Source organism: Hippoglossus hippoglossus, chromosome 13 (genome assembly GCF_009819705.1).
Source record: "Hippoglossus hippoglossus isolate fHipHip1 chromosome 13, fHipHip1.pri, whole genome shotgun sequence".
Lineage (NCBI taxonomy): Eukaryota > Metazoa > Chordata > Actinopteri > Pleuronectiformes > Pleuronectidae > Hippoglossus > Hippoglossus hippoglossus.
In genome coordinates this window covers 25,094,117-25,119,120 of record NC_047163.1, presented here as the reverse complement: position 1 = coordinate 25,119,120, position 25,004 = coordinate 25,094,117, and the positions used below count along the sequence as shown (strand labels likewise).

The following is a 25,004-nucleotide window of genomic DNA, read 5'->3' as shown; positions in this document are numbered from 1 at the left end:
TCTGACACACTGCCTCTTTAATTACCCATAACTCTAATGTTCTGAATTCTCGCCCAGAAATGTCTAAACGACTTGATTTTCTTTTCTTCTTGCTTACAGCTTGTAAGATGTGTGAAAAGTGACTGTGTCCGCTTGCATGTTTTCTATTCCGAGGCCTAAATCTGTTCGACACGAGCACACCCACGTACTGTGTCCATTCAGAGAAGTACATCTGCCCTCATCTGTACAATCTAATGAAGTTTGTGGTCTGAAAGGAAGGTGGCTGTTTTGATGAAAGCAGTGCTATGAAACGATTAAAGGACTATTTGCTTACATGGTTTTTTATTGATGACTTTATAACATCTGAACACACTTGGCTGATCATTGATCAGATTGAGAAATAAACCTACACAGCGTGCAACAGGACACATTGTTTACAGTGTGATGGCTAGAACTGCAACACAAGAATAATTTTGGTATATCACATGTTTACATGTATGCTATTCAGTTAAACATTTGCTCAACATAATGTTGGAATAATGCACCAATTGATTAATAAAGCAGCTAATCTCAGCACATACTGTAACAATTTAGCTGTGCATAAAAGATGTAGAGCTGGGCAATACAATTATCAATAGCAATATAACAAAGGTTCAATATATATTTATATGTATTAGCACACAATTGTACCTCAGATTTGTCAAATGTTTTTGGGTTGATCAAGTGTTTTTTATTCTCTGCTCATAATGAAGAGTTTCAGACCACAACATTCCCTCAGGAGCAGGAATCTGTCTTTAAACTTAGCAGAAATAATAAAGTGACATTTATCCTGGTTTTTATTGTGGTATGATGTTTTACACCCAGCTCTATAGTTACAAGTACATTTAATATGTGACAGAAAACTCGTTTTTCATGGTGTGGTGTTAATAATTACTGCAATTAATAAACTGCTCTGGTCTCCCTCAGACTGACCATCCGATCTCTCCTGTCCATACATCAGTCTATCTGAGGTACAGTACTTGTTGTCGCTGTATGGTCGTACTGAGACCTGTGTTTAGGTGCTTTGGCCGATACAAGAGAGCTTTAAGACTTTAGCTGCAGATAAACCAGCGACAGGCTGTGGAATTGGATTTCATCTAGTTGCAGATCGATCACTGTTTTCAGGTGCAAGTGGACTAATGGAGAATCACTCGTCAGACAAGGTGACCATCAACAACCCAGCAGACATCTCCATCATCATTGGCTATTTCATCATGGTTGTCAGTGTTGGCATTTGGGTGTTTTAAAAGACACTTACTGTATATTACCATAACATATTTATGTCATATGCGTGTAATGTCCAAAAAGAAATGGTTAATACTGCATGTGGCTCACATTTGTGCTCTAGTCCATGTTCTGGACCAATCGTGGGACAGTTGGAGGATATTTCCTGGCAGGTCGGTCAATGAGCTGGTGGCCGGTGAGTTCAACATGTGGTAGAGTTAGACCAATAAGAACACTTTATAGGCTGATATCAGCTTATTGTTACAATAACAACAAGTTGTAGGACACAAAAATGCCAAAGATATATTTCAGGTTAATTGGAAGGTGTCATCAATCCAGAATTGTCCACTAGAGGGCAGTGAAGTTAAATTTTCTTATAAAAAAAAAAAAGACTCAGGTTTCATTATCAATGTTTGCTTATGTGATTTCAATATCAGAATTGATCGGGAATAAATCCAATCAGGTTCCAGTATGATATAATAGGTTTGGAGGATTTTAAAAGATCCAGGGTCAAACACTGATGTTGACTTTAACATCTCTTCAGTGGAAGAGACACAAAATGCACAGTCCTTACATGCAAACACGTATTAAAAGCTTTATTTGAGTCCAAAATGTACCTTCAGCAATTCAACATTAAATCAAAAATAACAAAAGCAGTACTTGGATGTCCTGTTTTGTTGACTTTGTATAATATCAATGTATCATGCTGCTTGAAATCATGAACTCATCCTTCCTCCTCTTTACTTCCAGCCTTCGCTGAAGTAGGAGGCTACAGCTCTCTGCTGGCCAAATACAGCTCTGCCATGCCCAGTAATTTTTCTTCCATGGACCCCCAGCGCTACAACATCTCCTCCCTCTGCTACACCCCCAGACAGGACGCCTTCAACCTGCTGAGGGACCCAACCAAAGGCGACCTACCCTGGCCTGGGGTATTGTTTGGGATTGCTATCGTGGGAGGCTGGTACTGGTGCACAGACCAGGTCAATATCCAGGTTCAATCCTGTCATTTCACATGCTTTGGTTTAGCTTCTCAATCTAATCTGTATTTAAAGCTTAAAGTGCTTTAAATACAATATAGATAAAAGTAAAACCATGTTAAAATGTTATTAAATTAAATGTAAGAAATGCTTTAAACAAAGAAGAAATAAAGTCATACAAATTATAAAAGCAGAAGAGTGCGGGCAAGTGCAAGATCTAGTTAAAGGCTGAAGTAAAGAGAAATGTTGTAAGTTTTCTTTTAAAGACGTTAACTGAACTAGCTTCTCTGATATCTAGCAGCAGTCTGTTCCACAGGTAATGTTCTTTTCTATGTGCTTTTGAGCCTTATAATGGTCGCTATGGTCTCATCACTTTTACAAGTTAATAAATGATGGGTGTTGACTAAATTTCTGTTTCAGAGTTTAAGCCTCAAACTTCATCCTTCCTTTTCCTCCACGTCACGGTTCCTGCAGTCTGCAAGGCAGTGCAGCTGACTCACTGGAGCTTCGGAAAATTACTTCACGGCCGTTTACTTCATCAATATTGCATCCGTCTTATTGTTGCTGCTAATATGATCCTATTATAGCACCTTAAAAGAATACAATGACATCATAGGAAACATTAATGTCTCCAAATCCAGGTTTGCAAGATTTCGACTCAAGACTCACTGCTGTAAAGGCTTTCTACTAAGACCTAGTTAGTTTTTTCTCTTTCATACATTTACAAAAAAGTCTAAAATTGTGTTCTCGCGTTGTCACTATGGGGTATTGAGTGTAGCGTGATGAGGGGAAAATTTTGAATAAAGATTTAGCATAAGGCTGCAACATAACAAAACGTGAAAAATCCAACTGAAGTAAACCTGCTAAACCTTTCTTATCAGCAAGGTGCAGGGATACAAAACCCTCTAAAAGCCAGAAAACTCCATTTCCTGTCCTGCTCTATAGACACATTTCTCACAATGAGTGCAAACCCTTCTTTTCTTGGCACAGATCAATCTATGCTGTCTTTGCCGTTGTTTAGGTGATAGTGCAGCGGTGCCTTGCGGCTCGTAGTCTCACCCATGTGAAGGCCGGCTGCATCATGTGTGGCTACCTCAAACTGCTGCCTATGTTCCTCATGGGGTTTCCTGGCATGATCAGCAGGGTCCTCTCCCCCGTTCTGTGGCTGCTTACACTTATCCTTCTACATCCCATTCAATAAAACTACAGAAACAAACTCAGAGTGCAATTTGATGTAGATACCATTGTGATAAAATGTTGTCAATGTGTTTACTCAACTACTGTATCTTTACAGAGTGTGTGTGTGTGTGTGTTTCTTTCCCCCTGTAGATGAGGTTGGCTCTATCGTCCCTGAAGTGTGTAAAAGGTTGTGTGGGTCTGAGGTGGGCTGCTCCAACATTGCTTATCCTAAACTAGTGGTCTCAGTCATGCCCAATGGTAAGAACACATGACAATTATCAACAACTTACAAAGAAGTCTAACATTTCTCTTCACCTCCACTGTCTCTACCTTTTTCCCCTGACTTCCTGCCTCTTCCACTCTCCTTCCCTCCTGCTGTCTCTGTGTGCAGGTTTGCGAGGTCTGATGCTGGCTGTCATGTTAGCTGTCCTCATGTCCTCCTTGGCCTCCATCCAAAACAGCAGCAGCACTCTGTTCACCATGGACATCTGGACTCGCACCAGACCACAGGCCACAGAGCGCGAACTCATTATAGTGGGCAGGTAAATGGACACTGTTGTTGTGAACAAACACTATCTAGCCTTTGCATTCCTTTAACTCTCCTCTCACATAGAGCTACCTGTCTCTTGTGAAAACCTATTGCACATATGTAACTGCATTGCTTTCAGTCCACACAAAAACTTTTACAAGCAATAAAACATTTCACGATACATCGTTGTGACCCACAAGGTCTTCATCGAAGAAACATCCAGGTCACACTGACAAGAAACACCTATTATCCCCCTGACTAGTTACTATGCAAGTAAAAAACATCTGTAAAACAACTACAAGAAATATGCAATACATTTTTTAATTTTTTTTTTAAATTATTGCTACACACATTATTATAAATAAGAAACAATGTATTGCCTACATTATTGTTTCTACAATAGATGAAACAAGACTGTAAGTAAGATGCTCTCCTTTCAAAGGTTTGGGTCAGGGTTCAACGAATATGGCTTTTTCAGAGACCATTTTTTGGAGTTTGCTTTAGGTTGCCAATAGCTGTGCCATTAAATGTTTAGCTATTTGGTGATCAAAACCTCACAATATAACTAACCCATTTAATATAGATGAGAACAAACTCAGAACAAACAACTAAGGTTTTATAGGTAAAGTGTAGCCAATGTAAAAACACTAAAATTACACCGAATATTAATGATAGAAAAGTTTCTTTTTTACTTTATTTTAGTGGGTTCTATTAAAGAAAACTGTGCTGTTTTGACCAAATACACAGAATATTTATTAAAACAAAGCCCATCGTTTGTTGAGGCTATAATATATGATGCAGTGACTTCATATAGTGTGGCCTCCTCACCAGCTTCCCATGTCTCTCCTGTAGAGTCTGGGTGCTTTGTAGCTGTCAGCATCTGTTGGATCCCGGTCGTCCAGGCGGCTCGGAGTGGTCAGCTGTTCGATTACATCCAGTCAGTCTCAAGCTATCTGGCCCCACCCATTGCCGCAGTGTTCCTCCTGACTGTGTTTGTTAAGAGGGTCAATGAAACGGTGAGACGGTTTCTGCATTCATGACACATAGATATCTAGATTCACACATAGATATATGACATTATATAACTACTGATCACCATAAAGTGTCTGTGCATCACAGATAAAAAATGGACCACCATGTGAAATCCTTCTTTCTGTCCGTCCTCCACTGCAGGGAGCTTTCTGGGGCCTGACTGGTGGTCTGGTGATGGGTCTGTGTCGGATGTGGCCTGAGTTCTGGTTCGGTACTGGCAACTGTATTTTCCCCTCTAACTGCCCATTCTTGGTGTGTGGAATCCATTACCTGCACTTTGCAATCATACTCTCTTCTTCTGCACATTTGCACTGGTGCTGCTGGTCAGCTACTGCACTGAGCCTATTGAGGACCAACATGTAAGTGGTTTCTTACTCACAAGAATCATGAAGATCTGATGTATCTAATGTGGTTTGAGCTGTGTCTGCTGATAGAAGAAGGAAGTTTGGCTGAGGTTTCAAAAGTCTGTGAAAGTCTGAGGTCTCTCTGTTTCCTTCCAGCTTCATCGCCTGGTGTTCAGTCTTTGGCATTCCAAAGAGGAGAGGAAAGACCTGGACTGGGAGCAAGAGGAGAAAGGGAGAAGAGCCCGACGAGAGGCTGAGGATAGGATGAGGGAGAATATCAATAGTGGTGCAGGTAGGAAAGAAAGAGACAAATGGAACAAACATGACAACACATGTACCAACTCTTCCTCTATTTCAGGGACTGAGGAGGAAGAGGGGTCAGGTATCTGTCGCCTGATTGCTCGTCTCTGTGGAAGGGCCAGCAGCTCCCCCGACCTGCAGCAAGAAGCACCAGAGGAGATGGAGCAGATGCCTGACATCAGTGAGGAGCCGGTGTGGAAGTGCACTGTGGATGCTAATGCTTTCATCATGATGGCTCTAGCAGTTTTCATGTGGGGTTACTTTGCTTAACATCTTGTTCCTAGAGCTGAAGGCTTCATGTAACTTTGTTTGATGATACCCTCACAGACGAATAAAGCAGTGTTGCCCCCTGTTGGCAATGAATTGTCACTACACTGTCATTACACTGCAGATACTACCTAAAAACATTTTAAACTGAGAGGTTGCTCATGCAGAAAACAGTCTTACTTCTCCATAGAGCATAATAGTCCTTCATTGGATTTCTCCACTTTTAAGAGGCATTTGTAATGCAGTGTCTAAAAATGTGTTATCGGGTTAAAGTACCATTACTGTATACTGTTACATGCCGATTCAATCACAGGTCAGGCTTCACCCGATATCAGCACTGAAATAAAAGGTGTTAGAGAAGTTTTTAACTTGGAAGTAAGGTAAGGTGTAAACTCAATAAAGTCTCAAATAGCTCAATGAGTAGCATTTTTAGTACTTCTCTAAAGAACTTGACTCAAAAACAAGAAGATCAACTGGCACTCAGTGGAGCACAAACCGTACAGTCCCCATCAAATCATACAGTTCAATCACTGTGCCTGATTTTTTTCATCAAGACCCATCAATGTAGAAAAATGCCCTATATCCCAATGTTAAACAAAGTGAAAACTAATTTTGGATCTGCCCCCTGATCCGAATTCACAACAAAATGTAATATTCCCTGAACAATACCATATTCTTCATGAGTCATGAGTCAAGTGTCATGGAAATTCAATCATTGTTTTTTTTTTGTGTGTGTAATCCTGTTTACATCAAACCAACCAACAAACAACTGGACTAGGGGGAAAACACATTATGAAACTCACTTTACCACGCCCTCCACCCTATGTAAGAAAATTACAGCCAACACTATTTCAGACTGAGATGTTCATATTGTAGGATAATGTGTAAGTCTGCTTATTGCTGTTTCTGACAAGTTTTTAGTTATTTGATTGGAAATATTTATCATAGATTAATAGTAGTTATCTATAACAATTCAGTGATTGTAGAAAAAAAAAAAAAAAGTAGCACTCGCCTACATATCCCATATTACAGTCTTGAAAGCTGGTAGTTGGCCACACTAGGTGCAGCTCTGATAAGATGCGCTGGGTAACTCTAAAGGACAAATGACTAAATCAATCCCTGTCGATGATCATTTTTAAAGCCATTATTTGCTCGTCACACACCACACAACCATGTATTGATTCAGATTTCCAGTTTTTTAATCATCACTTCTGTTTTTATTTAAGCAGATATTTTCCATTAGCATTGTACATGTCTGGAACCTACAGTTCTCCCATGACTACCCAACCATCTTCCCTCCTCCATGCAGCGTTTCAGCATCATTCATCACATTCAGATCTTCAATGTCCAGTCTGTCAGCTTGCAGGTAGAGAAAGTGGAAAAGCAAAGGGGAAAGGGGGAGGACAGAGGTTTTGTTTTTTTTTCCCCAGTGAAGAGTCAGAGCCGTCATCCGGCACTGTTCATCTTACACTCCAACACACAGAGTTATGGGTGGATCCAGTAGAGCTCAATTGAGTCCATCGAGCTCCTGAAATCTTGCCACTTACAGGGTCCTGTGCAATTCCCAATACTCTTGATCATCTGTGAGGTATCCGACGCCTCAGTCTTCTGCAGGATGGGAAAGAGGTAGGGGGCTATTAAGGCTGGAAGCTGGTGTAGAGAGTTACTGCAGTCTGTGGTTGTTGGTTTCACTCGTTTTGAAGCATGAATGATGGCTTTGGTGAACACTGCCCTCTGCCGAATCGGGAGGACGGAGGGGAGGAGGAAAGGAAGAGAGCTGGGGGTTAAAACAAAGATGGAGTATTTAAAACAAAAATACATCTTTGCTGGATGAGTAGGCCCTCAGACTAATACAGGGAGAACACAGTCCTCAAGAATAAAAGCAAACAACAGCAAACATTCTCTGACACACACACCAATAAAAACAGCCAAACAAAAAAAAGGCAAACAAGCAAGTCAATCAAACCATACAAAGTGACATCAGGCCTTTCCAAAGTGACATCAAGTTTCTCTTTTTAATCCCATTCAATCCCACATGTCTTGATCAATAAAGTCCATCTCCCACAATTCTCTGTAAACCAGAAATCCTCAGTGGCTCCTCTATATGGCTGGTCAGCAAGGTTAGGGTCCTCTCTGAAACAATGACAGGAGCAGGTCTAATATGGAGACTGTGCCCGTCATTAACCAATGGTATGGCTATTTCAGTATTTACATAAGTGACAGGCAATGATTTCAGCAGCATTATCAGGGGACTGATCAACACAGTACTTTACAGCACATTCAGAAAAAATAGAGAGTCGTGGTGCAGAACAGGTACAAATGGCAATCTTATACAACGGAAAATCAAGTTTGCTTTATACAATCACATTTCTAGAGCAACTCTGAACATTCCACCACTGAAGTTTTACATCTGTTGTACATCTCATTCCTTGAAGCACCATTGTACAGCTAACATGGAAGTTTGTGATAACACAGAACAGGTATTGGGAACAGTAAGCAGGCTCTAGGGCATTACATTTCAATGCGTCACTTTATGAATGCTAATCTCAGTCAAATACACTGCAGAGTTTTCCCGTGAATGACCTAACAACCATGTATGGAGTTAGACAGGAACCCAGATGATTAAGAGGCAGAAAGAGGGCTTACTGACAGCAGCAGGAGGGGACCCCAACCCTGGTATGCAATCTTTTAAAGGTGCCACTCTGGACACAGTGGGGGGAGAGAGGGACACTGGAGGGCTTTGAAAAAAAAAAAAAACAAGGCAAGGAGAGTGACACACCTCTCTTCCTTCTTTACCTCTCAAACTCCCTCCACTGAGGGCAAGTATGAGAAAGGACTCCTGGAGCAAAGTAAAACACAAGCAGTCGTGGAGTGCTAATTTCTCCTCATACCCCTCTTCCCCTGATCGTCCTCTGGACAGAGGTGAGAGGGAGAAAACAGGTGGTAAACAAGCGGAGATGAGAGTTGGTATGTGTGAGCTGTACTATTTCCTTTCTACCTGGCCTCCTCCCTTCTGTCCTCTCTCTTGGTGCGGATGGGCTGAGAGCCATCCGAAGGCTGCTGGACCCAGTTGTTATCATGGAGCCCAACACGGCAGCCTGGTGTGTCCTTGTCTGTACGCCGGCAGCACATCCAGTAGGAACGTCCATAAGGCAGGTCATGGTGGTAAGGTTTGGGGTGCCAACGGCACAAGGAAACATCTCCGCGCTCATATTGCCGCTTACACTGTTTGCAGGGGTCGTCCCTGTATAGCGGGTCTTGATTCCAGCGTGAATCCACTGCTCGCACTCCATATGTCTCAATCAGCATTTTGAAGTAATGGCATGTGCACTTGAGGGCTGCCAAGGAGCGTGTCGGCAGATAGCTGAAGATGTTGACCATGATATGGTCGGGCAGCAGCAGCATGTACTGGCGCGGTTCGAGGAGCCTCTGAATCTGAAAGCGGATCTCCAGGAAGTCATGGGACACATGGCGGTAGAGGCGACACAGCGAAGGGTCTGAACAGTCTTCCACAATGCTCGGAGAGTCTGGTCGAGTTACCCGCTCCCCAGAACCCACTGCCACCCCTGCCCCGGGGCCGTTGTTGTTGGCACAGTCCAAAGAGCACATTCCCGACCCACTAACAGGGCTAATTCCTTTTGCATCTTCCTCAGGGCCCCGGGGCGGCTGAAGGAAGAAGAGCTGTCCAGGAGGAGGATCATCTGATGAAGGGTCAGTGGAACCCCCACCACTCCCTCCTCCACTAGTCATAGCGAAACACACAGTCTCCTCTTGCACATTCTCTGTACTGTCCTTGCCATAAAACACACATTGGTCCACAGCACCTGTCACCACAACCTCCACATGGAAGCCTGTCACTCGCTCCCTCCCCATACCAGCAGTTTTCTTCTCGCCAGAGGAAAGCTCTTGGGTTGGGTCGGGGCTGCCACAGACCAGCCGGTCTGGAAGATGATGGTCTCCATCTTGTTTGGGGGCAGCAGTTGTGGCAGCAAGCAGGAGACTACTGGGGTCTCTTGATGAGGGGCTGACGAGCTGGTAGAGGTCACAGGTGATCTTCTCTTTGGCCCTGGCTGCTGCCTGGTTGCTCCCACCACCACAGCTCATAAACATACAGCGGGACCTGCCAGCTGTCTCCAACTGAGACCGCTGGTCCAGATTCGACACTCTGAAAGCTATCCTAACCTCACCGTGACTGTGGCTGGGTGGCGGAGGAGGGGTTACAATGCCAGACTCCTCTCCTCTCCTACACTCCTTGTCCTGATTAGAGGAGTCTATTCCAGAACCAGCGCCCAGAGGGAGCCGATTCTCCAGGTTCTGGGACTCAAAGTGCGCGATGGCCTGAGCCACCCGTAAGGACTCCTGCTGCTCCTCCAGCTCCTGGTCTGTCTGGAAGGGAGATGATAACTCTTGGGCCTCTTTGGAGGGCTGGCCATTTGAACTGTCTGACACAAATACCATAGGTGTGGGGTCTGATACTGTGCCCCGGAGTAGAGTGTGCTGGTGGGAGGCAAGACCCTGATTGTGAGTGGTTGTAGGGGGTTGCTGATGTTGGTTCCCATGAACAGCTACAATCCCCTGGAGGGCCATAGCAGTCCTCTGCTCAACCAAGGCAACCATCTCTGCCACTGACAAGAGGTCTGTTTCATTCACACCTCCTGGAGAAGGCTCATCGGGGCTGGAAGGTGCAAGAGGAGAGTCATGGCTGAGGTTTAGCTCTGAGACTTGGGAGCGCGTTGGAGGGTCGTAAGAGGAGCATCGTCTTCGTCTTTTGGCTTTACTGCAGTCAGTCGCCCAATTACCCTTTACCTGTAAAACAAAATTATTTAAATTCAAATAAAAAAAATCAAATTGAGAATTTTTTTTTGCTACTTATTGTTTCAGTTCCTTACCTTCATGGCACTGGGTCTGGGCTGGCCTGCTCCACTGAACTGGTGTGCAACAAAGAAGGCTATCTTCTCCTTGGTGTTGCCCGGCTTAATGACATACCAGGTGTCTAACAGCACACGGCCATCTTCCATCTGGGACCCGGGAGAGGGTGGCGAGGGAGAAGTTGAAGAGGGTGGAGGGGCCTGGCTCTGTGTCGCGGAGCTGGACTCGAGCTCGGGTTCAGGTGGGGTGTTCTCTGAGCCCACATCCTCCTCTTCGCCATTTTCTTCTTGCACCCCCACTATCAACACACCGTCTTCACTTCCATTCCCTGTCTTTCTGGCACCTGAAGAGGGCTCAGCCTTACAGAGGGAGGGGGACCCTGCCCCACCTCCGCCTCCACTGCTGCCCCCTGAGCCTGGGCTCCTAGCTTTGTTCTGGGAGTAGGTGCCAAAGGGGCGCGGGCACCAAAGGCGGATGTGGGAGAAGGTGTCTCGGTCCATCAGGATGCGGACCACTGGGGCATTTCTGCATCTATGCTGGCCAGCAAACCCCCAGAGCCAGGGCTCTCATTGTCGGCTCCCTGTCCCAGTGCCAACCTGATGGGCACTGTCTGCCAACAAGCCAAACTGCAACGATGGGCATATAACCTGCATGAATAGGAAAGGGAGAGATGAGAGGAAAGGGTGGAGTACAGGCAGGGAGGGAGGAATGAGAGAAGAGAGAAAATATTACTCACAAAAAAGTTCAATCCCTGAAAAGATAGTTCATTATCAGTAGAACAAAAAATGTTCTTTGGTGCATGGATCAATTCAGACAATCATTGACTAATCATGGCTGTGTTGAATAGTTGCCTTGAGGTACAATTCAGACCGAATGTTAGCCCAGTACTTCAGCAGCTGAGCCACTAGACTGGACAAAACAAAACTATCATTATACTGCTCTCTGAACTTCCACAACTGCCTGCCTCCTACTTTGGCCAAACTCAATTAGCACTTACATTCGCTTCTGTGTGCCATGATAATCTTCCCTGCTTCAGAGCCTCTAAATCAAATTAAAGGGATTCCATTTCAGGTTTGGTGTCTGAGGCCGGCAGATGAAAGGGAAGAAGGATGGAAAACAAAAGCTCCAAATGAGCCCTCCTCCTTCTCCCTCTTCTCCTCTCCTGCATCTCAGTGCTTCAAAGAGAACTTGCTTAATAAGAGGCAACACAGGGAGGCGCAAACAGGCATATGCTGGACCTATTTTTAGCAAGCTGCAGGAGGGGGTGGGGTAGTAGTAGTGAAACTGCTGTAGTGTCCTCCCTGTTCTCACCCCTTACTCCCTGCCAAATAGTGTATCCTACAGGGTAGGGGCGAAAGCCTTTAGTCCACCCAGCGTGCTTTGCTTCTGCAGCTATGCCAGCTGCAGGGGCTGCCAGGAACGTGCATTGGTGCTTAAGGAGACGAGTAGGTGGCAATGGAACAACAATTTGACTCGTTGCTGATCTGAAGGCCTCGTCTGTATCTTAGAACAGCTTGAACCAACAGTTACACTTCATCTGTCAGTCCTGAACTGCCCCTATTCAGGGTTAAGCTTTATACATAACATGCTAAAACTGTATAATAGGATTAAACTCAAACATCATTCAAGATAAGTTGCAACAGCCTAAGACAATTTGAGCATCTTTTGCCAATTTCCAGATTATATAGAGTTTAACAGGGGACGATTGGTCACTGCAAAGTTCGTCATGGCACTACACAATCTGGTATCTACTGCTAACATTACAATGTTGAAAAATACAACATCAAGTAGGAACAGATAATGTGCTAAAAGGTGAGAACTTTATATAATATTAATATTGATTAGAATGTATTTAAACTATCAAAATTGATATATAATCATAGATTATAGATCAACCACTTCGACCCCTTAATTTCTTTCAGTCATGTTAAAATAAACATAGTATTTGGCAGAACCATGGTAAATGTGTGAGATTTAGGACATATTTGAAAATTTGTCGAACAGCAATATGTTAATCAAGACATTTTTGTTCTCACATACAGCTGCTCCAGGTAATATCTAGAAGAGTTCAGGTTTGCTGTGCATGTGTGAATGCAGCTTTTTTTGTCGGTCACAGTGAGTAGCCTCCATCTATGTAATAAACTAATGCTCCGCCTCTCTGCCACTCACTGAACCATGACATTTCAGTCTCATCATCAGTGTGCTGTGTTTGGATGGAGGTGCCAAGTTGAATAACATGTTTCCTTGAAATGGTGTTAAAAAGGTGTGCAACAAGCTTCAGGCAGGTTTTCTCTCATTTCATGGGTGTGTCAGAGGTGTTACCCATCCAAGATTCAAGGTACAATTTAACTATAATAACAAAATGAGTCCCTTTGCACAACTCACAAAAAGCAAAGGTCAGTCAGCAGTGACATGTAGAGAAACTCGGGTATGAAAAAGGCAGTGTGCAAGCCAAATGCAACAGGGTGTTCAAGGAACCAAGTAAACATTTTGCTGCATTTTGTTGGAGCTGAACATAGTTGACACAGGGAGGTGCCTCTTGCTCACACGGCAGTACTGATGAATCTCTTCTATGTAAAGTTGCTATGGTTTGTCCAAACAAATACTTAAATACTTCTGACAAAAAGTCGCCAAAAATTGTCTGATAATAGAAACTGTTTGTTCCAGTTTATTGTGAAAGGACAACAACCTATGGGAGAACTCCCAGAACTTGACCAGATGACCAATGATGAAACTTGATTCAGTCACGCAGCCCTCAGCGGACCAATGGTGTAAACTAATTACTAACTCAACGACACTCACAGATGTAACACTTGATAGTAAGACAAATTTCTGGTTTATTTTTTACTTTGAAGAGAATCTCCATTAGCTTCCTGAAAATCTTTACAGTTTGATTTGTATCTTATTATAGACCCAATATTCACATGGAGAATAAGAGACCTGATTATTAATATGATTGAGTGATTCCAACGGTATCCAAGTACATTAGTGTCTTGATTTGACAATCTCCGCCACTATGTTCTGCACGAACAAACACTGTTCAGAAAGCTGGATAAGGTGTTTACAGACCACAGTATTCTGGTTTGTATCAGACCACTGCTAATAGCATATACAAATTTCTCAAAATTAAAACAATGTCTTCTTTATCAGGCATAAGATATTTACATAAACAAAAAACATAACCACAGAACAAGGAAACACCAACAACATAACCATAACCAGGATATTAGTGTGCACGTAAACAGCTTGCATTAGAAAAGTGCCAATATGAGCTCACACCGGGTCTGTTATACAATAAAAAGGTAGTATTACAGCACTTAATTATTCCACCATGCTCCATAGGCTTGAAAACAGGTCATTGTTGTGCCCCTTACGAAATGAATGGGTGATGTTTTGTACATTTGAACTAATGGAATGGCTCAGAGAAGTGCAAAAAGCCAACACCGCCCACGCTGTGGTGAACCAATTCAAATGCTTCCTCTGTAATCACACAGCAATAACTCTGCTAAGAGCAGCCAGATTATACTGTTGTGAGAAAAAAAAAGCTAGAGAACCCATTTTATTGTCCTCGCTCTCCATGACCCTTTATGAGTCTCTTTAACCACTTTTATCTCTACATCCTTTCCATCAACTCCTCTTCCCCCTCCCTCTCATTGCGTCATGCAATCCATCTTTCAGAGCAGATTTGGAGGCATTATGAGAGGAGCTGACAAGAAACTGCCCACTGCAGGACTCCAATGCAAATACTATACTGTGCCACCAACATGTGGCAAGGATCAGGACAGCCAGATTACTCCTGTTGGTCTCAGCAGGTTTAAACTCCTTTCTGTCACCTCCTGCTCACTGATATCGTTCTTCGATTTAGCTTTACACACAATTTAACTGTGGTCATTGCATTAGTTTGTCTGTTCATGTTGTCAGATGACTAAACCAAGTATACAACAGTGCATAAACGCCACTAGTTAACAAGGAGAACAGTAACTTCTGGGCTGCTGCACTGAGACTGTGCATTAAATCACTGTTTCATGCTTGAGATGACATCTGACAACATAAACATTTATAAAGACAAATGAAAAGGATTCCATTGCATGACTGGCTTAAGCGGCATCTACATGACCAATCAGACATTTAGTGGCATTAGAATATTGACTGCTGCATAGCACCTCGGCTTCATCTTAATGAAAAATCTTTTTTCTCTGTGTCCACATTGTAATTTAGTAAATCTATCCACACCAGAAATGCAGTGTTTCCCTGGAATTACGTTGACTGTGGCTGTCTACCATGGTCTTATTTCTTCTGCTACAGTTTCATAATGAACTTAAACTTGTTTTCCACTTCTCATAATAACATAAAATATTTTTTGCTTAGTGTATTGTGCAGTTGCTTCATTATAGAGCTGTGTGCCGTGCTCTTTGCCCCGCTGTCTCCCTCTCACACAAACATATTGACAACAGACTTGTCTGTCACAGTTAGACAGGTGATCTACAGGGTCGGAGGAAATTCCACCTTGTTGATGGCCCACCAAAACATCCATAAAGTCTTTACCAAAATCAGCAGGCAGGGAGAACTTTTCAGCACACCAGTAGTTTTCACCTTAGATGTGCACGAAGGGTGTACCCATCAGTTCAGCTGGGTTGTGCACAAAAACATGTTCACATGTTCACTATGGGTGTAAAAACTAGGGACTTAATGTAATGAGTTACTAGTCCATATAAACAATGCCAGAAAAAAATACCAATGAATAGGTAATCAAAATTTCAAATGCCTGCCTGTAAAAGACATCTTTCTGAGACACCGAACCGACACTGTTCTATCAGCAAATCCCAACCACACACAGTTGGGAGTCATCCGTCATTCAGTTTACAGTACTCAACATTACTACTCCACAGTCCAAGTTAGTACTGACATACTTAGATTTTTTTCCCTCTTCATTTGAGAGAGCTCCTGCAAATGAAGGCTTGGGTTTGGTTTTAAGCTTTCTGCATCAACCTAATCCTTCAAATCCCACCAAAGTATAGTGGCAGCTAGCGACACCACAGCAACACTACTGTGCTGGAGACTGCATCGTTAGGTATCCAAGCTGTTTGACAAATTACTGTAAAAAAAAAAGAGTGTTTTCAGTATGTGTTATTTAACCCTTCACTATGACAACACATATACACAACTGTACAGCTCATATAGACCTTAGGTACTACATATCACCCTGGATGACATACACATAGCACAAGTTAGTCTCGCCAAAATTGAAAGGAGGGGTTGAGTTGACCAGACAGAGAAGTTGTGCTATTTAACCTACACGCATGTACCTTTTGTTAATAATCCAGAGTAAATCACTCCTCCTCTGTCTGAAAGAGAGGTTTTTCTAACACTGTGAAACGTGTGTCTAGATAAACAAATGGCTTAGTCGCCGTTCTGTCAAATGCTTGAGAATTACTGCTACATTCATAATGTGGCAATCTACATAGCACTGATTATACAGCTACACGCAATGCCTACTTAGATGTTAACAAGGTGCAGAGGCCTCATTTATAACCGCATATGCACAAAATGGGGCCTGAGGGAGGTCTATGACACTTCTTGTGCAAAAGTTAGGATCTATATAAACAAATTTAACAGGAGCAGATGAGTGCACACATGTTCGCAAAATCTGACCTATGCATACAAACATTTCAGAAAAACTGCCAGTGGGGATGATGAGGCAGTAAATTGAAACCAGATTGTAGAAATTAAATCTCAGGTATCATATTGTATAATTATGCCTCTCACACATTTATTTTCACTTCATATCAAGTTACTTTTAGAGCCACTTTATGATTTACTTGCAAACCAACAGTGTTGTTTGTGGTTATGCTAGTGGCTATAAGTATTCCATGAGCACCTCTAAATTGTAAAAGATATTAGCCATCGCTCACATCTCAAAAGGGGGTACACCCTGCTGCTTCACAATATAACGAAGGTGGGGGGTGGGCTGCTGCTGCCCAACAACATGAATTTAAATTAAGACTCTCACCACAGTTCACAGGCTTCTTTTTTTTTTCAATGTAAAGATGGTAAAAAGTTCAGGATTCCTTTTGTGGATGATTATTCAGTAAGTAAGTAACAGTGAATAAAGCAGTTTCATAAATCTGTTTCTCAGATGCTATTGGTCTGAGTCAGGACATCAGTTTAGGATGTGAGATGAGCTGATTGCACAGCTTGTTTCTCTGATATCATAAAGCAAAACATCTGATGACTACAATCCTTCATGCAATTAAACGTTATTGCTATGAGGTTACAAAAAGGTAATGTCTTAATGTCATCCAGCCAACAGCTAGTGCTTGTTGAAAACATTGGCATGAGGCTTGCACATTTTCAAGTTGATAGAGATGTATAGGGGAACATTGACTGCAGGTGTGCTTACAGTTTCATAAATCAGATGTTTTGGCACAAGCCATTTATTGCTTTTGGGCAGATGTACACTTGTCCTATCATACAAACTCTTATAAATGAGAATAGTGATATGTTCAATATGACTGTTTACATAGTGACAGACTGACAGGTTTGTCTCATTACATTAAAACTGTATTTCTGCTGGAATTGTGTCATCAAGAGCAGTTTGGCATGCTGTCTGGGTTCAGACCAAACGCAAAGCAAACTTTTACCTCGCACTTCTCATGCGGCTGCTCTACTGTTTTTGAAGTAACTGATTAAGGCATCTGTGCTAACTTAGTTCATAGTTAAATACAACCGACAGTTGGAATAACGTGGTAGTCCTATAGTTTCACTGACTTTTCTTCCAGCCCTCTCTTCTTTGGTTGTCTGTACAAACTGCAGAAGTTGTAATATACCCACAGATACTCACAATAAATTTGTCCTTCGTTTCTGGTTCTCAGTGATGGCTGGAGAAGCTCAATTATGATGGCTTTTGTGGCACCTATATCTTTTGTTTAAGCTGAGACATTTTTGTAATTGTGTGAACGTGTATGTGCATCCATTCATGTCACAGCTATCTGCGTCTTTGCATTGATGTTGTATGGTCTGAATACACCGTAGCACATCCCCATTAAAAGTTGGATTAGCAAATGGTGCATCGATAACTTGTGACTGTGTAGTTTTCCCTTAAATCTATCATCTTATTGGTCAAACATAACCTAGCAAAAGCCAAATAAAGACAAACAGTCACTCTGACTCAGCCCCTGTGCTATCCTGCAGCTCTCCCACACTTAAAAAAAACAACAGCATTTCAGCCAGATGGCCAAAAAGCTGAAAAATGATAATAATGAAGCATGCCAAAAAGTCTTAGCTCAATCTCCCAACCTGCATGTGTGCCTGTGAAGACAATGCAACAGAGGCATGGCCAGCAGGCCAGCTTTGCTGCAAACTGTCAACAGAACAATAGAGCTTAGTGCATCACTCCAGCAGTAGCAGTCTGCCCAGGAACATTATATGGAGAGCAGTCTTTCAGTCAGGACACCTAAGAAGACTGGCCGTCTTTCCTGTGCGTGTGTGTGTGCTGTAACATCGTCAAAACTTAAACTATAGTGCCAACCCTGATACTCCAATCACAAAGGCTCTGTGTCAACACAGTGCCTTATCCTTGTTGAGTCAGTGGATGAGGGCATATCATACTTCCTCTATCTGTATCACAAGTGGGGGGGACTTCAAACTCAACCAAACAGCTGGTTTTAAATCAATGACAGCAGGAGATTTTCACAGTCCACGAGAAAGATTCACTCCGGGTCGTCTTGTCTTATCAGTTAGTACCTGTCTTCTTACAGCAACTGAGTTGTGCAGTACAATGCACCAATGTGTTTGTTTACATCACCCAGTGTTGTTTGAGCGTCACTGTTCTTTCTAAAGCGAAGGCCTACAGGTCGCATCACTATTACTTTTCCTGGTTGTGTTTTAAATGACATTACACCACAGCATTTGAGGATATTGAGCCAACTTCTCCGGTGACAAACAACTATTGCCTCAGAAAACTCCACCAAACAACAACAACATTAAGCTGGTTGTCAATTTGAACTGCAGCAATCACCTTTGATAAACCACTAGCTGGTTGCTCCATTAGCAAACAGCTTTCCTAGCGTCGTAGTAAAATGCTCAGTGTCTGTTTGACACCTTGTTTCCTCCCGTCACTCAATGTTTATCAATAACCGGGTCTAAACTTACTAGGTTTCTAGGAACTGTAATACATGACCTGGCTTATTAATGGGTATTTGCAGTGTAAATACACTCGTCGCTAGCTAACGAGCTTGCTAACTCGGTAGCACAACTTACCTGCACAATAACATGACAACGTTTGCTAACAAGCTAACAGGATCCAAAAAACTGAACATCATCTTGTACAAGCTAACTTACCGTAGCAATGTCAATCCCCACGGACGACCCTCTTGACTGTCAATGACAAGTCGCTGTGTTTGGCTCTGACCAAAGCAGTTTGACTTGGGAAATGCAGGTGACACGAGTATCCAACTATCCACGTAGCTAAGCTAGCTCACTCGCTGGCTAGCGTCGACATTAGCCAGCAGCTAACTGTCTATTATCAACCTTGTCCGGTGGTGGCTGCTGCTGTCGAGGCTCGCTGTGCCTGTCACTCCTCTGAACACAGTGCGGCTGACTCCGCGCCTCCTTGGGGCTCCCGGCAGTAGGTCTCCTAGCTATCTATTTGGAAGCGACACCAGCCTTTACGGTATGTTCTCGGGGATACCAAAATAATCAGTGTCAGGACGGCGAAGGGAGGAAGGCCATCTTGTTGACAAGCAGCTGCATAAGGCCCGCAGCCAATAGCGAGGCAGAGACGATGGTGTGCCCATATATGGCGTCCGCACTGCTCCCTCCCTCTGCTGCCCTCTGCCCCCAGCCTCGCTCCACCAGCCCCACTGTCACATCTCAAAGGTCACTGCGGCCCAGACAGGTGTGGACATCAACACACTGATGTGCATTGTTACTGACGGACCAACTGTGCATTGGACTTCCGTCCGTTGTAAACCGTTTGGTCTGTGTTAAAGATCCAGAGGTACTTCAGAAATATTCCTTGTCATTAGCGAGTCTCCTCTCCCTATCCCACTGTCTAAGTGCCCCTGAGCTAGGCACCTTACTCCCCTCTAACATCTGCTCCCCGGGGGCTTTCCAATATATAGCTGCCCACTGCTCCGTGTGGTCACTGCCCTTGTGTGTGTTGTGTTCCGTGTGCTGTGTCCACCTACAGATTGCTTGTAGCATGATTGTGTGTGCATTATTGATGTGGGACGAATAAATGAAATCTTAATCTTAATCATATCTTAAACACTTCTACAATATACTGTCACTTTTTATTGTTTGTGTGACGGACGCTGTGTGCAGAGATTTCTATAAACAGTCTATGGTGTAGAGTGAAGTTAGAAAACTTTGTGTTCATCCTACCTGGTTTATATGCAATGAATATTTTAAAGGGATAGTTCACAGAAAAATGAAAATTCACTCAATATCTACTCACCCCTATGCCGATGGAGGGGTGGGTGAAGTGTTTGAGTCCACAAAACACTTTTGGAGTTTCAGGGATAAACAGTGTTGCAGCCAAATCCAATAAAATTGAACTAAATGGTGACCACTTATTCAAATGTAGAGAAACAACAGAAAAAACACAACATGCCTCCATACTGCACCTGTGTCATCCAAGTGTCCGTAAGCCCAGACATTCAAATTCGACTCGAAATGGCGTAATTTACACCATGTTTATAGCCTAAATATTCTCCTCCTATAGTTAATGCTGCAGTTCTCGCGAGTTTACCCCTGTTTAAACTCCTGCTGTTTACCCATGAAAGTGTTTTGTAGACTCAAACACTTCACCGAACATTGGGCTTTTACTTTGAAGATGATGCTGAAGATGAAGGGATTCTATGAATGTTGTTGCCATGATGGAGATCAGACCTTGTGACCCCTGTGAATGTAGGTGTCAGTCCAATATAGTGAACAAAAATAATCAAACTATCAAAATTGCCTGGCAAGTGTTGAGTACCAAACTCGACACTTCACTTTCTCTGGCAATTTACAATACACATAGAAAGTGGGAGATATGCGTTCTCTAAACAAACAGACATAGAGATGTTTGTGGAATCAGTAGGTAGATGTTTTGCCTGATAACCTAGCATAACATAGACATAACCTCAACATAACATAACGTACATGTAACATTTCTGATCAATTAATCACGTGATGTAATTTTCTACATGCTATTTCTCCTGACTGCAATCAACAAGTTTACCTGCAGAAGTTTTATCTTCCAACACTTTTCGAAATGATACACAAAGGAGTCTTTTAGCATCAACTGTAGTTTCATCAGAAACAATATTACACATTACCATTTATCTTCACAACAGAAGAGAAATCGAGCTGGGGAATAAAACTATATCAACACTTCTTGCAATATAATTTTCATCAATAGCAATATAACAAAAGTCAAAAATATATCTATATAATGCTTATGTATTGTGTAAGCACAATGAGGATGTATTCACATAATTCGTCTCCCTCAGATTTGTCAAATATTTTGCTGTTAATTAAGGGTTTGTCATTCTCTTCCTATAAAGAGTTTAAAACCAGTCTTTAAACTTCCAAGAAATAATGATGTAACTTTTTTTTTTATAATGACCGATATGAAAATTTCTATCTTGATAACATTTTTGGCCATCTCGCCCAGCTCTATAATATGTCATAGTGGTCTCTGTGCTTGCATTTCAATTAGGATGTAGGAAAGCAGAAGATTAGAGTAGCACCTTCTGAGTCCAGCAGAGGGCCAGACTTCACTGTATGTGAGTGTGTCCATCCTCGAAACACTGTGTATACAGTTCTGACCATCATTACACAACTCTTCACTCTCATCAATCATTTTGTAATTAGGGCCCGAGCACCGACGGTGGGAGGCCCTATTGAAATTGAAAGGATTATTATTATTAGGGCCCGAGCACCTCCGGTGGGAGGCCCTATTGTATTTCGAAGGATTTGTATTTCCCTTTTGGGGCTTTTTCAGGGCCTAGACATGCTCAAATTGTTACCAAAGTTTGCAGGGAATTCAAAACCCCAAAAAGTAATTGTATTCTGGAGTAATTTGAAATGGGCATGGAAAAATGGCTCAACAGCGCCATCTAAGGAAAAGCCCCTCAGTTAGCTTTCACCGATCTTCACAAAAATCGTAGCCCAGGTGTATCATGACCAGACAAACAAAAAAGGTCAGAGGTGCAATTGGAAAAAAGCAACAGGAAGCCCGCCATTTTGACTTTAGTGGTCATATTGGCCATTTTCCACATTTGTACTTTGATGTACTCCCAGGGCTTTCATCAGATCAACTTCATATGGAGATGCGTGTCATCAGAACAAGATGGAGATGAAAACTACCTCAAAGATCGATTTTTCGTCACACGGTGTGACCGTGGCGTGGCGTCTAAGTTTGATTACACGCCATCAAAACACGAGGTTCTGTATCGCAGACATATTTGGTCCAATAGAGTCCAAACTAGATATGTAAGACAAGATTCCCGACCTGATGACATCTACACAGAAATTATGAATTGAAATCACAGCGCCCCCTGGTGGCAACAGGAAATGTCTTGTTTTTGGAACGTCTTACACTTGGAAGTATTCCTCCTCATCCACTGACCACAACCATGTCAAACTGTGTCAAATATGTCTCAAGACAATGATAATGAAGGCATAAGATTACTGGGACTTTTCGTCAAACGCCATAATAGTGGCGTGGCGTCAAAGTTCATCAACACGAAATTGCTATAACTTCGGTGTTCGAGGTTCAACCTCCCTCAAATTACATTTGTGTAACAACAGACCCCCCTGCAGATATTCAGATGGTTTTGAGGAATGGGCGTGGCAAAATAATTGTTTTTATTTTTTAAGTGAGGATACATACAAGTTTGTGTGGATGGGGGGGGTAGGGAAGTGGATGAGGGCAGTTGGGATGAGGGGATGGGAGACAGGATTAGGGGCGTGGAAGGATGGGAGAGGTGAAGGGGGTTAACAGGGTGAAGGGAGGTGAGAAGTTGTCTTTCTCTTCTCCTTCTCTCTTTGCTTTTTCTCTCTCTTCTCCTGCTCCTTCTTCTCTTTCAGCTCCTTCTTCAGTCTCTTTTCTTCCTCCTTCTGAGCTTTTCTTTCATCCTTTCTTCTTCTGGCCTTGTCGCTGTCTGACATGAGGGCCAGCTCCTGAAAAGACAGAGATGACACGTGTTTCATTATTTTCACTCTCAAAGTCTAAATCTGAAACAAACTCACAATCCAACAAGTTATTGTTCAAATAAAACTGAGCTGATCAGGTCACTTACCTGAAGCTTAATAGTCTTCACAATGAGGAACTTGATATCCTCATCCATCTTCTGAGATTTGATTTGTGAGTCTTCCTGCAAATTGAGCAACTTCTTCTCCGTGGCTTTAACCAGACTCTTCAGCTCCTTGATTTTTTGAAGGCAGGTCTCTTGCTCCACCTGCTCACTCCTGAGCTGATCCTCCAAAGTGTTGACTTTAAGGTCCCAGTCAGACTTAAGCTGATGGATCTGAGTCTGCATGGCCGTCAGTTTTTCCGTGAGCTCAACATTCTTTTGCGAGTCCTCCTGCATGTTAAGCCACTTCTTCTCTGTGGTTTCTACCAGACCCTCCAGCTCCTTGATTCTTTGAACGCAGACGTCTTTCTCCAACTGCTCACTCCCTAGCTGATTCTCCAAAGCATTGACTTTGAGGTTACAGTCAGTCTCGCTCTGGAGGTTCTGAGTCTGTGTGGTCTTCAGTTTGGCCATGAGCTCATCATTCTTATCGACCAGCGCGGTCTTTTCACTTTGGAAAGTGGCAATTACTTCATCTTTTTCCCTGTCGACATCCTCAACCTTCTGCTTGTACTTATTATTATTTCCCTTTTGGGGCTTTTTCAGGGCCTAGACATGCTCAAAAATTGATGAAACTTTGCAGGAAGTAAAAAGCCCAAAAAAGTAATTGTATTCTGGAGTAACAGTATCTGTATTCTGGCGCTGTTGAGCCGTAGGTGGCTCAACAGCGCCACCTACGGAAAACCCCCTCAGTTAGCTTTCACCGATCCTAACGAAAATGAGGACAGTGGTGTATCATGACCAGATGCACAAAAAAGTCTCTCAGTGCATTATGAAAAACACAACAGGAAGCCCGCCATTTTGCATTTAGTGGCCATTTTGGCCATATTCCACATTTTTACTTTGACGAACTTTCAACAAAATCTGATCAACTTCAAATTGAGATGAGTGTCATCACAACAAGATGGAGATAAAAACTAACTCAAAGATCGATTTTTCGTCACACGGTGTGACCGTGGCATGGCGTCAAAGTTTGATTACACGCCATTAAAACACGAGGTTCTGTATCTCGGACATACATGGTCCAATCGAGTCCAAACTAGACATGTAAGACAAGAAATCCGGCCTGATGACATTTACACAGAAATCATGGCTTAAAATCACAGCGCCACCTGCTGGCTACAGGAAGTGACATGTTTTATACTTTGATGAACTGCTCCTGGCTGCTTAACAATATACAGCTCAAATGAGCTGAGACAAGTCATTGGACCATGGTCAGAATTGTGACATTTCCTCAAACCGTGTAAACATTGCGGTGCGGCGAAGGATCATCCTTCGCCAAAGGACACGATGTTGTCATAACTCCAGTGTGCATTGTCCTATCACTACCAAACTTCTGTCTCATGATCAGAGTCCAAGCCTGAACAGCTCTATGTGTCAATATTTCCTCAGTGTCACAGCACCACCTACTGATTCGCCATGAAACAGGAAGTACTTTGTAAATCCCCTCTGCATTATCCAACCGGCTCCGAACTACTGACCTATGATCACAATCCTGACCTGAACACATCCATATATTAATATTAGTTCAGGGTCATAGCGCCACCTACTGATCAGTGTGAAAATTAAGTTGTTGTAACATTGTCCAATTGACACAAAATTGCTCACGCTACATCAGAGCCCCTACTTGAACAGATATATTAGTCTGTAGGTAATAATAGTGATGGCGCCACCTACTGGCAACAGGAAGTAAGCTTTGTTTTACAACTATCATTCGATTTACATAAAATTTTCACAGTGTGATGTGCAATTGATAGCGTGGACCGTAATGAGCAATTAGCAGGCAAGGATCGACATCGCTCGACGGACACAGGAAGTGAAGTGTTTGTCTTTGCCGCAGTGCACAAAACGCATGCAACGTGGAGACGTGCACTTGGTCATTGATCGCTCTCTCCACTAACCGCAACAGGCTTTGAAATGC

At 42.8% G+C, this 25,004-nt stretch overlaps 2 protein-coding genes across 3 annotated transcripts; one reads left to right on the top strand and one right to left on the bottom strand.

Annotated features, from left to right (window-relative positions):
* Positions 1–1,157: 1,157 nt before the first annotated feature.
* Positions 1,158–5,873, top strand: slc5a2 (solute carrier family 5 member 2). The gene is given in 12 exon segments (XM_034604858.1): positions 1,158–1,256; positions 1,367–1,454; positions 1,993–2,222; positions 3,241–3,374; positions 3,547–3,656; positions 3,790–3,940; positions 4,780–4,791; positions 4,793–4,943; positions 5,101–5,247; positions 5,250–5,318; positions 5,460–5,595; positions 5,662–5,873. Coding segments are annotated over 12 exon segments (1,539 nt in total).
* A 1,175-nt stretch (positions 5,874–7,048) lies between these two features.
* Positions 7,049–19,501, bottom strand: fbxo46 (F-box protein 46). Of its 2 annotated transcripts, XR_004615849.1 has the most exons (4): positions 19,080–19,498; positions 10,760–11,386; positions 8,805–10,676; positions 7,049–8,745 (listed from the first exon to the last, which is right to left on the bottom strand). XR_004615849.1 is itself a non-coding variant. In XM_034604398.1 (3 exons), the coding sequence occupies exons 2-3, from the start codon at positions 11,237–11,239 to the stop codon at positions 8,865–8,867; spliced, it is 2,292 nt and encodes a 763-aa protein (XP_034460289.1). In that variant the 5' UTR covers positions 11,240–11,386; positions 19,080–19,501; the 3' UTR covers positions 7,049–8,864. The 2 variants fall into 2 exon arrangements, 1 of the variants encoding a protein (XP_034460289.1); XM_034604398.1 differs by having other exon boundaries at positions 7,049–10,676; positions 19,080–19,501.
* Between the last annotated feature and the right edge of the window lie 5,503 nt (positions 19,502–25,004).